The following is a 16791-nucleotide window of genomic DNA, read 5'->3' on the forward strand; positions in this document are numbered from 1 at the left end:
ATTTTGGTTTTCATTTATTAGAGTTAATATAACTATTATGCTACACATCTTCTCCATAACATTGGCTCCGATTGCGTTTTTACAGATCCTACAGATTGATTTTTTGGCTCAAATACATTCATGTCTGTTAATTTCAGTGCTGTATTGTGACAGATTTCGCAAAGGCTTCAGCTATTCTGTCAGCTAGTACCAGCTGCGGTTTTGCGACTTGATTTGTGTGGCGTCTGTATCGATGTCTGAATGACAGCGAGAGAGAGATGAGATCAGACCTCAGATTTGATGTGTGGCCACATGTCGCAGTTACTTTACTGCAATTTTTAATATTGGCTCATCTAAATGAACTTTTCATTCGATTAAAAGCAGAAATACTGCCAGACAGATGAAGCAATGTTCGGTTTTGGAAGAGAGCGGCTTCAGTGATAAAAGAAGCACATACACAGTATACACTCTTGTAGGCCTGTTCATTTTTTATTTTTCAACATTAAACGCATGATAATCAAGTGCAAAAAACAACAGCTGAACTTCGGAAAAAGTGCTTATGTGGTTGCCACGATGGTTGCTTTGTTTCTCTGCAGTTGGCTAGTCAATGACACTAAATTACTTCTGTTTTAATAAAATAAGATTATTTTTTATTAAACATTGTGAGTTGATGGTCGTGTGATTTTTAAAATGAGAGTATGCGTTGCATATTTATGGCTATTAATCCTATCTACCCACGACCCACCCATAGTTAAACATCAAGTAGCCGACTTGTTGATTACCTGACCTGAGGATCAAAGGCAGGACTCTGAATATGAAAGAATATGAATAGGAAAGAATCGCGCATAACAGAGTTTTATGATAAGATAAGGTCTATGGATTTGCAGGGTTGTCAACACTGTGTGTATTTTTTGGCTTGGAACAGCCTTCTGTTAAAGATTTTTGTGTTCATCCTTGCTACAGGCAAAAACAAAAAAACAAATAAACTTAATTGAAACCAAATATATAAAGTATTGGTATCGGAGAGTACACAAATTAAAATACTTGTACTTTTATCGGTTTGTAAAAAAGTGGTATCGGTGCATCCCTAGTTTCAATTCACATCATTATTTGACCAATTTACCTGATTACTAGTCATAAATTGTTCCTGTCCCAACTTTTTTTTAAATGTGTTGCAGGAACCAAAATTGGAATAAGTGTTTATTTTGAAAAAAAGAAAATTTATAAAATCATAAACAACACATTAACTCAGTTACCAGCCAACACTCTTCCTACTAACACTACATAAGCAACCTGGAGACAAAGTTTGGTTGTCAACCTGTGATCTGCTCCCCACTATATTGGTCCATTTACTATACAGAGACAGATCAACAAAGTCATGTACTAGATCCAACTCCTTTACCTCACATTTCATATTTCACTCTGTATACCCTTTTCCCCCTCTGCCACAGAAGATAGTGGAGCTGAGACTAATCCCCTCCTACTACAGTGCTGTATTAAACAATGATTAATGTTGTTGAGAATATTCTCGGAGCTTCTCACTTGGATTATTTTATCAATTTTGAAGGTTATGGCTCAAGGGAGAGATCATGAATTCCCAGTGATAAGATATCTTAATCAAATCAGCCCAAACCAGGCTCATCTACTCACCAGCAATCACCTGAATTCTGAGCACATGCACACCTGAGCACGAGGCACCAATAATTAGCACCTGTATAAAAGCACTCTATCATCACTAGCACTTTGACTGGTCTCCCTGTGGATAAGGATTCATCTCCCATGTTAACGCTACTTGCCTGCATTCCAGCTCCAACGTTTCTGATCTTATTCTTCTGTGCCTCGAGTTCCAGTGGGTCTACTTACCTGCCTTCTGCTTTTGAAACTAGCTCCAGGAAAACCCTCTTTATCATTCCATGAAATCCAGCTGTGTGTTAATTCAGAGACATCATATTAGGATTATCATCAGTACATTCAAAGACTTTACCTGGCATTACTCACCTGCTTTATTTATTATTATTATTTGCAATGATAAACATGTCTGTTTGAATCGAACCTGAAATGTTCCTGAAATGCTTCCCAAACCTCCCCAAACCCATCTCCTTGAAATGAAATATAAGTGGAATATGCATGATTCAGTAATATATTCTACCCAAAACGAGCCTCTAAACTACCACTTCACAGACCATGGGACTGCTTGATGAACCAGTGCCCAGAGATAAAAATCTATTTCCTTACTGCTCCTTAAAAGATAGTTAATGCCTCCTCTGTATTCCAGGGATACATGAATGAGGTGTTCTGGGAGTGCCTATCCCAGTTTGTGCTGGTCTACATTGATGACATTCTGGTGTACCCCCTGAACATCGCCTGCACATATCTGAGGTCATTTAACATCAAACACCAGCACAACCTCAAAGCAGAAGAGTACATTCCACCAGACTACCGTCCAATAACTAACCATCCTTCTGTCTCGCTACAATCCAACCAACTCTTTAAGATCTCAAAGTTCAGGATTTCTAGTAGTACCCAGAGTAGCAAAGTCTACTAAAGAAGGTGGAGTGTTTCTCTGCTGGAGATTACTTCCTGTATTCCAGTTGAACTGCAAATCCCAGATATCATTGCACCAATCACTGCTGCCACATCTGTCAGTCATTTGCACACACACATGCTCTGTCTATAGCAGTTGTATTGAATTCAAAGCATTTCCTTGTTTCTTGTTTTCTCATGTTTTTGACCTTTGGACTGTTTATTGTGTTTTTTTATTCTTTGCCGCCTGCCCTGAACTTTTGCCTGTCTTTGGATTACACTCTTGCATTCTCTACTACACTGTATATGCTGGTTTTCGACCCCTGCCTGCCTGACCATTCTAAAATAAAGCTGCATTTGAAACTACCCGTCTGCACATGCTCCATTCGCAACAGTTAAGCATTACCTGTACATTAACAAATGTTAGTAAGCAGTTTATAAATACAGCTAAAAATGCTGTATTCCTGATACATTATGATTTTATAAGCACATGCATATTGTGCTTAATGATTGTGTTTTCATATTTTGTTACTGATTTATTTTTCATTAATAAATTAAGTATTGCATTATTTACAAACTAGATCTTTAAGAATAGTAGGTGTTTTTTAAGATTGAGAAGTATTTTTTTTTATAAAAATTTGTTTTATCTTATTATTCAGTCATATAATAACTGTTACTTTGTATGTTTATGCAAGCTTTATTAACTTTGGATTAGGTCACAAAACTGGATGAAGTTGAGTTAATGAAGCATTTATTAACATACAAATTAACTATTACTATATGCCTCAATCATAAGATATATAAATGTTAATTTGAATAGTTTATCATTTATTTACACATTTTGAGTGATCTAGCATGTCCGGGCAGTGCTGCAGCGCCTTTTAAATCACCATCTATGCTAAATTGGAGAAGTGTGAGATAAACCAGACTTCCATGGCATTCTTGGGTTGTATGATTGGGTGTGAAGTAGTGGCCATGGACAAAAGAAAAGTAAATGATGTATTTAACTGGCCACAACCTGTCACCATAAAGGAACTACAAAGATTTCTGGGATTTTCTAACTTTTACAGTCGATTCATTATAAATATCAGCACATTAGCAGCTCCACTCTCCTCTATAATGAAAAGGAAAAGTAAATGCTTGAAGTGGACACCAGGAGTACTGCAAGCATTTCAAGATCTTAAGTCCCGATTCGCATCAGCACCCATCTTATGTCATCCGAATCCTGAACAACCATTCAAAGTAGAAGTAGATGATTGTGACACTAGTATTGGGGCAATTGTGGGCAATTGGGGCTTGTGCCTTTTTCTGCCGCAAGCTCAACTCATCAGAGAAGAACTACAGTGTAGGAAACAGAGAACTTCTTGCCATGAAGGCTGCTCTGGAAAAATGGAAACAGCATGAAGCTAAGCATGGATTATTCGTCATCTGATCGGCAAAAGGATTAAACCACTGACAAGCCAGGTCCTTATTTTTTAATCGATTTAATTTTAAGGTCACTCATCGCTCTAGTTGAAAAAAACGATGGAGAGAAACAACTTGTTCATTGCACCGGTACATTGGGACTTAATGACGGAAATTTCTCAAGTGCAATTCACATCAAGAGTATGGAGGGCATTCTGCCAAAAACTCAATATTAACATCAGACTTACAATCCGAATATCCCCCCCAATCTAATGGTCAGGTGGAGAGACTGAATCAAGAATTAACCAGCTTCCTCAGAACATACCTCAGCAACAACCAGACCAGCTGGAATCGATAATTAATGTGGGGAGAATATGCACAGAATTCTTTTTATAAGCACACCACTGGTATGTCCCCTTTCAAATGTATTGTAGGATCTCAACCACCATTATTTCCTTGGTCAGGTGACCCCACAGATATTCCAGCAGTGTACGACTGGTTATGGAGAAGTGAGGCTACATAGGATTCAGCTCACATTCACTTTAAACAAGCTGTAGGGAGATTTAAGGACAAAGTCGATCGTTATAACCATCATATGCCCAAATACAGCGCCGGGCAATGGGTATGGCTGTTTACCCGAGACCTTCGCTTACACCTACTATGCAAGAAGCTCAGCCCCAGATGTGTGGGTCCATTTAAAATTATCAGACAGCTTAACTCCAGTCTAGCCTTGCCTGCTAATTATTGCATTTCCCCCACATTTCACATGTCTCTGCTCAAACCTGCTGCTAGTCTGGTTGAGAGGGAGATGGAGTTGGTAGATGGTGCACAGACCCCAGAACCCATCCTCATCGATGGTGAGGAGACATACGGTACCATGTACATCCTGAATTCCAGACGTCGAGAGGAAATCTACAATACTTAGTAGACTGGGATGTGATCGGCCCAGATGAGAGATCTTGGGTCAGTCAGGAAGATATTTTCGATCCATCTCTAACCCAGGAATTTCACCAACTTCACCAAGAGAAGCAAGATCGTGTGGAAGACCCCGGTGTCAATCGCCTCCTTGCGTCAGGAAGACTGTCACCTTCTTGGTCCCGACTATACCCCTTACCACCCAGCAGAGGTCATCATACCCGAAATACTAGCCAGTTTTCACTGTTAGGGCCCATTTACACTAATACGTTTTAGTTTTAAGAAGAAGAAGAAGAAGAAAGAACTTTATTGCCAGGTATGTTCACACATACGAGGAATTTGTTTTCGTGATAGAGCTTCTACAGTGCAACAGTATAACAGAGACAGGACAAAAAACAGATAATAAATATATAAAAAAAAAATACAAGTAAGTAGTGAATGCAAATATACAAATTGACAAGTGTATGTACGTGTTTATTACTATATACAATGTTATATGTGCAGCTGTTATGTGCAAATTGGCATGTAAAGTGTGTTGTTAAATAAGTGTATATGTGTATAAAAGTGTATAGCAAGTAGTGATGTTGGTTCCACAATTATTATCATCAAGTGTTCATGAGATGGATTGCCTGAGGGAAGAAACTGTTTCTGTGTCGGGCTGTTCTGGTGTGCAGTGCTCTGTAGCGTCGACCAGAAGGTAAAAGTTCAAAGAGGCAGTGTGCTGGGTGTGAGGGGTCCAGAGTGATTTTGGCAGTCCTTCTGCTCGCTCTGGATAAGTACAGCTCTTGGGGAGTAGGAAGGGTTGTACCAGTGATAAGCTGAGCTAAACCAGACAGTTATTGATGTGCAGATGACTGATTCAATGATGGAGGTGTAGAACTGTTTCAGCAGCTCCTTTGGGAGGTTAAACTTCCTCAGCTGACGAAGAACGTACAGCCTCTGTTGAGCTTTTTTGACAATGGAGTCAATGTGAGTGTCCCACTTCAGGTCTTAAGAGATGGTGGTGCCCAGGAACCTGAATGACTCCACTGCTGCCACAATGCTGTCCATGATGCTCAGTGGGGGGAGAGCAGGGGGGTTTCTCCTGAAGTCCACTATCATCTCCACTGTTTTGAGCGTGTTGAGCTCCAGGTTGTTGTGACTACACCAGACAGCCAACTCCTTAACCTCCTGTCTGTAAGCAGACTCGTCACCGTCCTGAATGAGGCCGATAAGTGTGGTGTCGTCTGCAAACTTCAAGAGCTTCACAGAGGAGTCTTTTGAATTGCAGTCATTCGTGTACAGGGAGAAGATCAGTGGGGAGAGGACACACCCTGGGGGGCGCCAGTGCTGATTGTGTGGATATTAGATGAGAATTTTCCCAGCTTCATCAGCTGCTGTCTGTCCGTTAGGAAGCTGTTGATCCACTGACAGACAGAGATGGGCACAGAGAGCTGAGCTAATTTGGGCAGGAGAAGTTTTGGGATGATAGTGTTAAACGCCGAGCTGAAGTCAACAAACAAGATCCTCACATAGGTCCCTGGTCTGTCTAGGTGTTGCAGAACATAATGCAGTCCCATATTTACTGCATCATCCACAGACCTGTTTGCTCTGTACGCAAACTGAAGAGAGTCCAGTGAGGGTTCAGTGATGTCCTTCAGGTGGGCCAGCACCAGTTTTTCAAAAGACTTCATGACCACAGATGTTAGCGCCACGATGGTAGAGCGTTTGAGGCAGGAGGGCACTTCACACAGCTCCAGTGATCTGTTGAAGATCAGGGTGAAGATGGGGGCCAGTTGGTCAGCACAGGATTTTAAACAGGCTGGTGTTGTAAAATCTGGGCCTGGAGCTTTTTTCCTCATCTGTTTCCGGAAGACCTGGCGCACCTCATCTTCACTGAACTGAAGTGCAGGTATGAGGGAGGCGGGGGTGGTGGAGGTGTTAATGGTGGCGTAAAGAGCAGTTCAGAGTGGGTGTGGGGGGTTTTCTCAAACCGACAGTAAAACTCATTCAGGTCGTTTGCAAGTCGTTCATTGTCTTCAGTGCTGGGGGATGGTGACTTGTAGTTTGTGGTGTTTTTCAAGCTTTTCCACACGGGTGCTGAGTCGCTGGAAGAGAACTGACTCCTTAGTTTCTCAGAATAGTTCCTTTTTGCGACTCTGATCTCCTTTTCCAGTGTGTATTTGGCCTGCTTATACAAGGCCCTCTCCCCATTCTTGTGAGCAACTTCCTTGGCCTGACGTAGCTGTCTGAGTTTTACAGTGAACCATGGTTTGTCATTTAAATGTTAAATGTTAAAATGGCATTTTAGAATGAAAACGATCCACGTCCACACTGGTGTGTCACGCAGTGTTTCTGAACAACTCTCCATCCACACTACCTCGCTGAAAACGCACATCATGTGACCACAAACACACTCTGGCATGCACTGCAGTGATGAGAGCTGTGTATCTCAAACTGTTCATCAAGGATCTACCGCTGGATCTAATCTTACTATATTTGTTAAACGTGACAATTAATTCATCTTGTCACTATCTAACAACATATTCCCTGACTTTGGTCTTTTGAATATATTACTTGTTGCAGAGTGTTCTCTGCAACATTCTCTATAAATTGAACTAGCTACGCGACGCCTCAACATTTTTGGTGTCTGTTAAGTTGCTAATATCAAAATGAAAATTGGCAGGTATATGTATGTCCTCTGGAGTTTGTTTTCCATATCAAACTTGCGAAGTCTGAATTTACAAGGAAAGGATCCAGGACTGAACTTTGTTCGCAGCAAAACACAGCCCCGCCTCCGTTTTCAAATGTCTCTGTTTTCCCTATCTACACTAACACGAAGCAGCAGCTTTTTAAAATGAAAACTGCCTATTCCAGTGTTTAAAAAAAACTGTTTTCGGCGCTCGAAAACTCCAGCGTAGTGTGGACGGATGGCGTAACCGTAGCAAAACTTAAGCGTTTTTAAACTAAAACATATTAGTCTAAATGGGGCCTTAATGACGAAGTCATCCATTGTGCCATACATTCATTCATTTTCTTTTTGGCTTAGTCCCTTTTTTAATCTGGGGTCGCCACAGCGGAATGAACCGCCAACTTATCCAGTATATGTTTTACGCAGCAGATGCCCTTCCAGCCACAACCCATCTCTGGGAAACATCCATACACTACGGAAAAGCGACCTTCTTGCTGTGAGGCGACAGCACTACCTACTGCGCCACTGCATCACCCTCCATTGTGCCAATCAGTTTCAATTTAATTTGTCAAATCAAGTTGAAGTCTGAAGGGTTAGTAAAATAAGAAACTTATTGTAAGATGTGAGGCTGTGACTCGTGTTTTTTAAAATGAGAGTCTGCATATTTATGCCAGTCTGTAAAGATACATTTGCTTAAAACACTTTAATATTTTAGAAAAAGTAGATAAAGTTTACATAACCAATGATTAATCTTATCCAACCGCAATCAATAATTAAATATCAGCTGATGTGTGGTGTGCTTTCTAGCACAATATGACTGCCGTCACATCATCCAGGTGGATGCTGCACACTAGTGGTGGATGAGGAGATTCCTCGCAATGTGCTTTGAGTGTCCAGTAAAGCACTATATAAATGTAAGGAATTATTATTACTATTATTTTATTATCATGTAGCCTGCTTTTTGATTACCTGACCCGCGAATTAACAGCAGCACAGCGAATATCCTATTAACTGATATTTATATTCATGTGCCCTCCCGTTTTCCTCTTATTTGTCTCATAATTTGTTATATAGGTTACTTAAATATAATTCAGAATTCCTGTCTTTTTAGTTCTTTGTAGTGACTATATTCTATTTTATCTGTACTGTAACTCTCTTGTTGTTATTGCAATAAAAAACATACAATAAATAAATAATTAATCACACCATGTGATTGGTCATCATGACTGCAATAAACAACAAGCCTCGAAATGTCTCTCCGAAATCTCGTTGATCGCTGGTTGCAGCCATAGTTCATGTTGAACACACCTATTCAATAAATGAAACCTCCAGGAAGTTTGTACAGCCCACTTGAATCTAAAGTCCCACCCACTTGAAGCTGACCAGCCCATTTGGAGCTGGCTCCGACCTCTGTTCATACTTTTCTCACTCCATGAGGTTAATACCTCTTCAGTTAAGATCTACATATTTCAATCACTCATTTAACCACTCAGTGAAAATTCCATTCAACAGAAAATTAATAGCACACCAACAAGCCACATAATTTGGTTTAGTAATTAATATTGAGAGACATACAAACACAATTAGAGTAAAGCATTCAAATTTACTATACATATATTTTATGTACGAGCAATACGAATAGTGATGCATTGGTTTTCCCAGATTAAATTGTAACATTTAAAATAAGCTATCCTTGTTGTAAAATATTGCAGGGCTTTTAATTTTTAATAAAATCTCTATGTGAGACTTAATTAAAGCAAGGTTACAGCAAGATAAATTTGCAAACACAGTCTTACCAAGTATGAGACACAGCCACGGTGAAGCGCCTGCGTTGGCGGACAGTTTTATTCATCACCAGCTTTCTGAACATGCCTGAGGAGGTCTGGCCTGACTTACTTGCACCAGCTGTGAGCTCTTTCACCTCAGACTGGCAGACTGTGTCCAAATCGATCTCCATCCTCTGACTGACAGGGCTAATGTCAGCACCTTGTTTTGACTCCATGACAAAGTATCATGCGCAGAGCCTTATATCCAGTGGTTGGATTGTAATAGTGTGTTGTTATGTAGGCCAGACTCCCTTTCACATTCATTCTCTGTCACTATTAGTTTTACTCCTACCCTTTTCCCTCTATCCCTCTTGCCTAATTGTTAGATTTCTGCCCAGCACACCCTCCTTTCCCAAGAGTTCTTCTGGAACATTCTTGCAGTCTTGACATGTCAATCTGCTTGGCCTAGTTCGGATGAAGTGTGAATTTGATACGAACAGATGCTGAAAAACAGAAGGGGTGACAATTGGTAATGGCAATACCAGGTGTCAACAGCACTCTTCTGTTCGCACAGTTGATGCACAGTGTCATTTACAATGTAAAAGTTGTAAATGAAGATTATTGGAGTACAATTTATTTAGATAAAGAAAATGTTGTTTTTTATCTTCGAATTCACATTGTTGTTTCCACTGTATTTAAAATTCATTTCTTTTTGCATGTCCTAGGAATAATATTACTAATACTTTTGAGTAAAACAGTTCCAAAATTATTTTAATGTACTAGATGATATTATTTAATATAAAATATTTAAATTAAGACCTTTTTTAGTGTGAAAAATGATTACTTCATAGGCATTAAGCAATTTTGGAAAATGCTTTAGACCATAGTGCTAAACCAAGTCCCAAGTTCCAAAACACAATATTGCAGTCAGCTGTAAGGGGCGTGTCTAGTAATGAAAGGAAGAATAACTCAGTGCACAAGACTGATATTAGCAAATTGACCAAATATAGAGATGGCAGATATAAAACAACAGATAAAAATAAAGTTGATATTATCTATAAAGTTGATATTGTATATGATATGTGTTATGTATATCAATATATTATACAGTAATAGGATCTGTTAAAAAAAAAAATAGAGGGAAAAAATATTACTTAGGTTGCTCTGAATCGGGTTCAGGCGTGGTTCAATTGGGCTTTGGCGAAGTACGTTTGTAATGTGAGTGCAAAGTGCACCTAAGCCCGAAACTGAAGACAGGACGTGACTATTAAGGGACTGTTTCATATGAATTATTAATCATTCTTACTGTTCGATGAACACAAACTGTCGTAGTTTATTAAAGGGGTGGTCCACTACGATATCATATTTTAAACTTTAAATGATGTGTAATGTAGCTGCTCAAATTTCAATGGAAAGGGAGACCTTGGTTTTTACAGTTAGCTTAGCAAAGCCTACAATGAACGAATTTTGGGGATTACAAAAAATACTTCCAGGCCTGTGAGATCACAAACGTACTTTTACCACACACACACACTGCGCAGCTAAGGGGCATGGCTAATGTTACAGCAGAGGGTCCAAACGCTGCTATTTCCACAGAGTTTCTTCCGTTTCTGTATTTGGGCTTCCAAAGGACACGACACAAAGACAGAAGTGCTTACAGTTCAATATTAATTATGTTCCAGAGAATTATAAAATACATAGCAAGCAAAACACAGCTTAAAGGAACCCTCCCAGTTCAGTGCTAGATTCGGTTAAAATCTCCTCAGAGAAGGGGCAGCTCCAGCAAGCAGAAGCTGTGAACTCTGAGGCCCCAAACTGTAAGTGTTTTTATTTGTTAAAATTGATTATGACATGCACAGTGTCTAGCCTTAATGGTATGTTGTAGCAAAGATGTAAACAATGGGAAATGCTGTTTAGCACCACTAACGATTTAGCTGCAAATTCATATTTATCAGTCAAACTGCTGTAAACACACAGACACACACACACACACACACACACACACACACACACTTCACCAGCACGTGCAGTGCCTCTCTATGCATGTGCGACTGTTCAGTGTTTCTCTATAGGCTTCTTTTCTGTGGGTTTTTCTCAGATAATGAACTCGCAAAAGATATGTGAATGATTCATATTACTTTACACATGCATATTCCGGATATATGTGAAAGACGTCGTGTAACGCGTTGAGATAAAAAAATACATGAGAGCTCGCCTAACTCATGTAGCAGCAGAAAAATCAATCAAGGCTCAAACAGGTCGCATCCCACATCTTGTGCTTTATTCTTCTGTCAACATTGTCACTTTATATTACAGAACAATAACTTAATCCGAGCATCAGAGAAAAAGGAAAATAAACATTGGTCCCGCGCACATGCATTTCTCATGTTACAAGCGTCTACAGACAGTTCACACACACACACACACACACACACAGTGGCAAACTCTCTTAAAAGAGCCGCACCCCATTTTCACTCGTTACAGACACTTGTCAGATTTTATTTTAGAGAGCGGGCATGAGATTGACAGACTGTTTCCACAAAACGCGCATGCTTGTACATGACGTGGAGCCGATCCGCGAATCGCAGCACATTATGACACATGACAAATCAGAGTCACTTGAGGGCGGGCCTTTCAGAGGAACTAGAAAATATATCAGTCGTTTTCATGTTAGCTGAGTAGCTGTATATAATCAAAGTGAGATTTATGAAAAAATAACGGGATTTCCTTCAAGTGAAACATGAGCACACATTGCTTTGCATCTTATTAACACAACCAAGCCTTAAAATTACATTCTGGACCACCCCTTTAAAGACGCAAACCCCTCACTGAACAGCAACTGCACCTTCAGCAAACCTCCTATTACCTGCAGCACGAAGACTTTTATGATTATTTGTGAGCATCAAAAGCGGCCGACCTGTTCGGCGAATTATTTGTGTTACTGCATATCAAACGACTAAAATTATATAACTAAAGAAATCTCCACTGTGCTGAGCGAGAGCGCTTCTCTTCTGTTAAACTGATCAGCGCATCATCAATGGCATAAGCGTGCTCCGGCTCGGATGCAATGTGGATGCAGGCCGCCGGGGCAGAGGGGGGAAGGGGACAAGCGTGCTTTGGCCCAGTTCAAGGCAACTGTACATAGTGTGAGTTGCCCCTAGAGGCACAATATGTAAGTTTTCACTAACAGAGGACACATTTTCAAAACAAAGATTGAGGCTGTGTTCCAAATGCCATACCTTTTACTACATCTCTGGTCACACAGCACTTTTTAGCCCATAGACTTTCATTCATAAATAAATGTGGTAAAGTGGAAACGCAAGCTCGTGCGACAATTTTGCATGTCACTGCATTAGAAAGTTCAACTTTGGTAAACTCAGACCTGTGAAATAGCATCACGTGATTGCCTGAGACCAATGGAAGATCAAAATGTCACCTCTCTGTACAGAAATTTAAAATGTGGAGCAATCGCTCGCTTCATCAACATCTAATCATCTTGTTTAATCCTGCCCCTTTTTGCAGTGCCAAATGAAGGAATTTCGCAAGCTCAAACTTTAGTGTGACCGTTGCTTTGGTTGTTAGTCAGCATAGGTTTTTGTAGGGTGGTGCCAATATCTTGGAAAGCAGGGAGCCCAATATTTAGCTGATTTGATTTATTTATATTAATACACTTTTTTACACTTAAAATTAATTGAAAATGGAAAAAATTGTAAAATTTATATATATATATATATATATATATATATATATATATATATATATATATATATATATATATATATATTATATATATATATATATATATATATATATATATATATATATATATATATATATATATATATATATATATATATATATATATATACACACTTGAAGTCAGAATTATTAGCTCCCCTTTTTTCTTTTTTAAATATTTCCTAATGATGTTTAACAGAGCAAGGAAATTTTCAAAGCATGTCTGATAATATTTTTTTCTTCTAAAAAAAGTCTTATTTGTTTTCTTTCAGCTAGAATAAAAGCAGTTTTTAAATTTTAAAACACCATTTTAAGGTCAAAATTATTAGCCCCTTTGAGCTATATTTTTTTTTTCGAGTCTATAGAACAAACCATCGTTATACAATAACTTGCCTTATTACCCTAATCTGCGTAGTTAGCCTAATTAACCTAGTTAAGCCTTTAAATGTCACTTTAAGGTGTATAGAAGTGGCTTGAAAAATATCTAGTGCTCTTACTGGTGGATTGCGCAATCAATGAAGTTTGGCCAGTCACCAGGCTGGTAAAATTTAGCCATGAAACACTAAATTATATATATAGTCATTCATTCATTTTCTTTTTGGCTTAGTCCCTTTATTAATCTGGGGTCGCCACAGCGGAATAAACCGCCAGCTTATCCAGCATATGTTTTACGCAGCGGATGCCCTTCCAGCTGCATCCCAGCACTGGGAAACATCCATACACACACATACACTATGGATAATTTAGCTTACCCAATTCACCTATAGTGCATATTTTTGGACTTGTGAGGGAAAGAGGAGCACCCGGAGAAAACCCACGCCAACACGGGAAGAACATGCAAACTTTTTCTCAAATTTTTTCTTCTGGAGAATGTCTTATTTGTTTTATTTCGGCAAAAATAAAAGCAGCTTTTAATTTTTTAAGGTCCCATTTAAGGTCAAAATTATTAGCCCCTTTAAGCTATATTGTTTTTCAATAGTCTACAGAACAAACTATCGTTATACAATAACTTGTTACCTAATTACCCTAACTTGCCTAGTTAACCCTATAACCCATTTAAGCTTTTAAATGTCACTTTACGCTCTATAGAAGTGTCTTGAAAAATATCAAGTAAAATTTTATGTATAATCATCATGGCAAAGATAAAATAAATCAGTAATTAGAAATTAGTTAATAAAACTATTATGTTTAGAAATGTGTTGTAAAAGTCTTCTCTCCGTTAAACAGAAGGTCAATCTGTGTTTTTTAAAATACTATTGGTTGGGTTTAGAGAAGGAGGAGGGTGGGTCAGTCAGTCAGTCAGTCAGTCAAACAGTTAGTCAACAGTGGCCTCTGGTGGATTTATGTGAGAATAGCAAGCACAAAAGGCACTTACGAGAGAAATATGAAATTTCAAAAAGCATACACTTGGACTAAGCTGAGGGAAAATGAATGAATGTATGTATTATAGTGTTTACTAGAATTTTGGTACTGAAGTTTTTTAAATTCCCCACTAACATTTAAGTGCTGTTGAGTCTGTTATTAAACACCACTGACTTGCCATTGTGTTCATTTGCTCATGTGCATAACAGATACAGATGTTTTTTTTTTTGGCAAAATCAGGGTTGGTTAGAAGCACATTACAATGTGTTAAGCTCACCTATCAGGAGGGACTGGTGTGATATCTATACGTGGTGGAGTAACGAAGCCCAGTGATGTGGGTCTGGAAACGTTATCTTCTTGAGGACTGCGGGCCCTCTCAGCCTGTCTCCATGACAGCGGTGGCAATACAAGGGTTCCTGAGTGTCGTCTGGGACCTCGCCAGAGATCCACACCCAAAGTAGCCCCTGAAGATGTACATCCTGAGAGGTCCTTGCTGTCCTACCGTAATAAAAATAGAACAAAAATAATGTACATATATATATATATATATATATATATATATATATATATATATATATATATATATATATATATATATATATATATATATATATATATATATATATATATATATATATATATATACACACATACACACACAACACACACACACACACATTTATATATATTTGACTAGATATCTTTTAAGACACTTCTATACAGCGTAAAGTGACATTTAAAGGCTTAACTAGGTTAATTAGGTAACTAGGCAGGTTAGGGTAATTAGGCAAGTTATTGTATAACGATGGTTTGTTCTGTAGACAGTCGAAAAAAAAAAGAACTTAAAGGGGCTAATAATTTTGTCCTTAAAATGGTTCATAAAATAAAAACTTATTTTATTCTAGCTGAAATAAAACAAATAAGACTTTCTCCAGAAGAAAAAATATTATCAGACATACTGTGAAAATATCCTAGGGGGCTAATAATTCTGACTTCAACTGTGTATATATCTGTAAACATGTGTATATATATATATATATATATATATATATATATATATATATATATATATATATATATATATATATATATATATATATATATAAAACAATGTCTACAATGTGATAAACTTTACATTAAAACCACTGTGAAAAAAATAATGAATTGACACATTTAAATGGTTGTTTGTCGCCACCTATTTGTAATAATGTAATTTCTATAGATTTATTAAGTCATAATTAGTAAATATCGACTTTAGGTCATAATTTTGACTTTTTATCAAATTATTTTGACTTTGCTAAATCATAATTTAAATATCTGAGGGCATGTTTTTTCACCTGCCTAGCAGAAACAGGCTTCAATAAAAAACTAAACCACACATTCAACAGCAAAACTATGTCGCCTGAATTTGCTGCTTTTATTATACATTTCTTATGACACTTCCGCATGCGTTACTTTTCAATCAATAATCTAAATGTCGTAAACTTCATTAATTCTTTCAAAATGATTAATCTAATGAAACATGAAGTCTTTAACAAAAGAGTTAATTCATTAACTAAAAATGATATGTTAAAAATATGAATTCATTTTATATAATAAAACATATGATATATTTAAAAGTTATATAGGGACAACATGGTGGTGCAGTGGTTAGCACTGTCACCTTACAGTGCTAGGAGTTTGCATATTCTTCCCGTGTTCGCAAGGGTGTCCTCCAGGTGTTCCGGTTTCCCCCACAGTCCAAAGACATGCACTACATATGCTGGATAAGTTGGTGGTTCATTCCACTGTGGCGACCCCTGATGAATAAAGGGACTAGTAGTAGGGGCTTAGTCCCTTTTTAACCTGGGGTTGCCACAGCAGAATTAACCGCCAACTAATCCAGCATATGTTTTACGCAGCGGATGTACTTCCAGCCGCAACCCATCACTGGGAAACATCCATACACACTCACTCACACACACACATACACGGTCAATTTTAGCATACCCAATTCACCTGTACCATGTTTTTGAACTGTGTGGGGGAAACCGGAGCACCCGGAGTAAACCCACATGAACACAAGGGAGTACATGCAAACTCCACACAGAAATGCCAACTGACCTAGCCGAGGCTCGAACCAGCGACCTTCTTGCTGTGAGGCGAACGTGCTACCTACTGCGCCACTGCATAGAGGTTATTTTGCACTATATATATATATATATATATATATATATATATATATATATATATATATATATATATATATATATATATATATATATATATATATATATATATATATATATATATATATATATATATATATATATATATATATATATATATATATATATATATATATATATATATATGGAATACAAGATCATATTTGGATTTTATATATTTTTTAGATTTCTACATGGGAATAGCCAATCGTATTTAGAATATTTA

General features: G+C 37.9%; 1 protein-coding gene across 3 annotated transcripts in view; it reads right to left on the reverse strand.

Annotated features, from left to right (window-relative positions):
* The window catches only part of pde4bb (phosphodiesterase 4B, cAMP-specific b), a 152140-nt gene that overhangs the window by 70830 nt on the left and 64519 nt on the right, over positions 1-16791 (reverse strand). Inside the window, exon 3 of one of the 3 annotated variants that reach the window (XM_056473778.1) lies at positions 14636-14856. The exons of 1 other annotated variant lie outside the window; for it this stretch is intronic. In XM_056473778.1, coding sequence (XP_056329753.1) covers positions 14636-14856 — 221 coding nt within the window. Of the gene's footprint in view, positions 1-9288; positions 9510-14635; positions 14857-16791 lie in introns of those variants that run through there. One more of the 3 variants, XM_056473786.1, reaches the window with a different exon arrangement.

The sequence above is a fragment of the Danio aesculapii genome, chromosome 2 (assembly GCF_903798145.1).
Source record: "Danio aesculapii chromosome 2, fDanAes4.1, whole genome shotgun sequence".
Classification (NCBI taxonomy): Eukaryota; Metazoa; Chordata; class Actinopteri; order Cypriniformes; family Danionidae; genus Danio; species Danio aesculapii.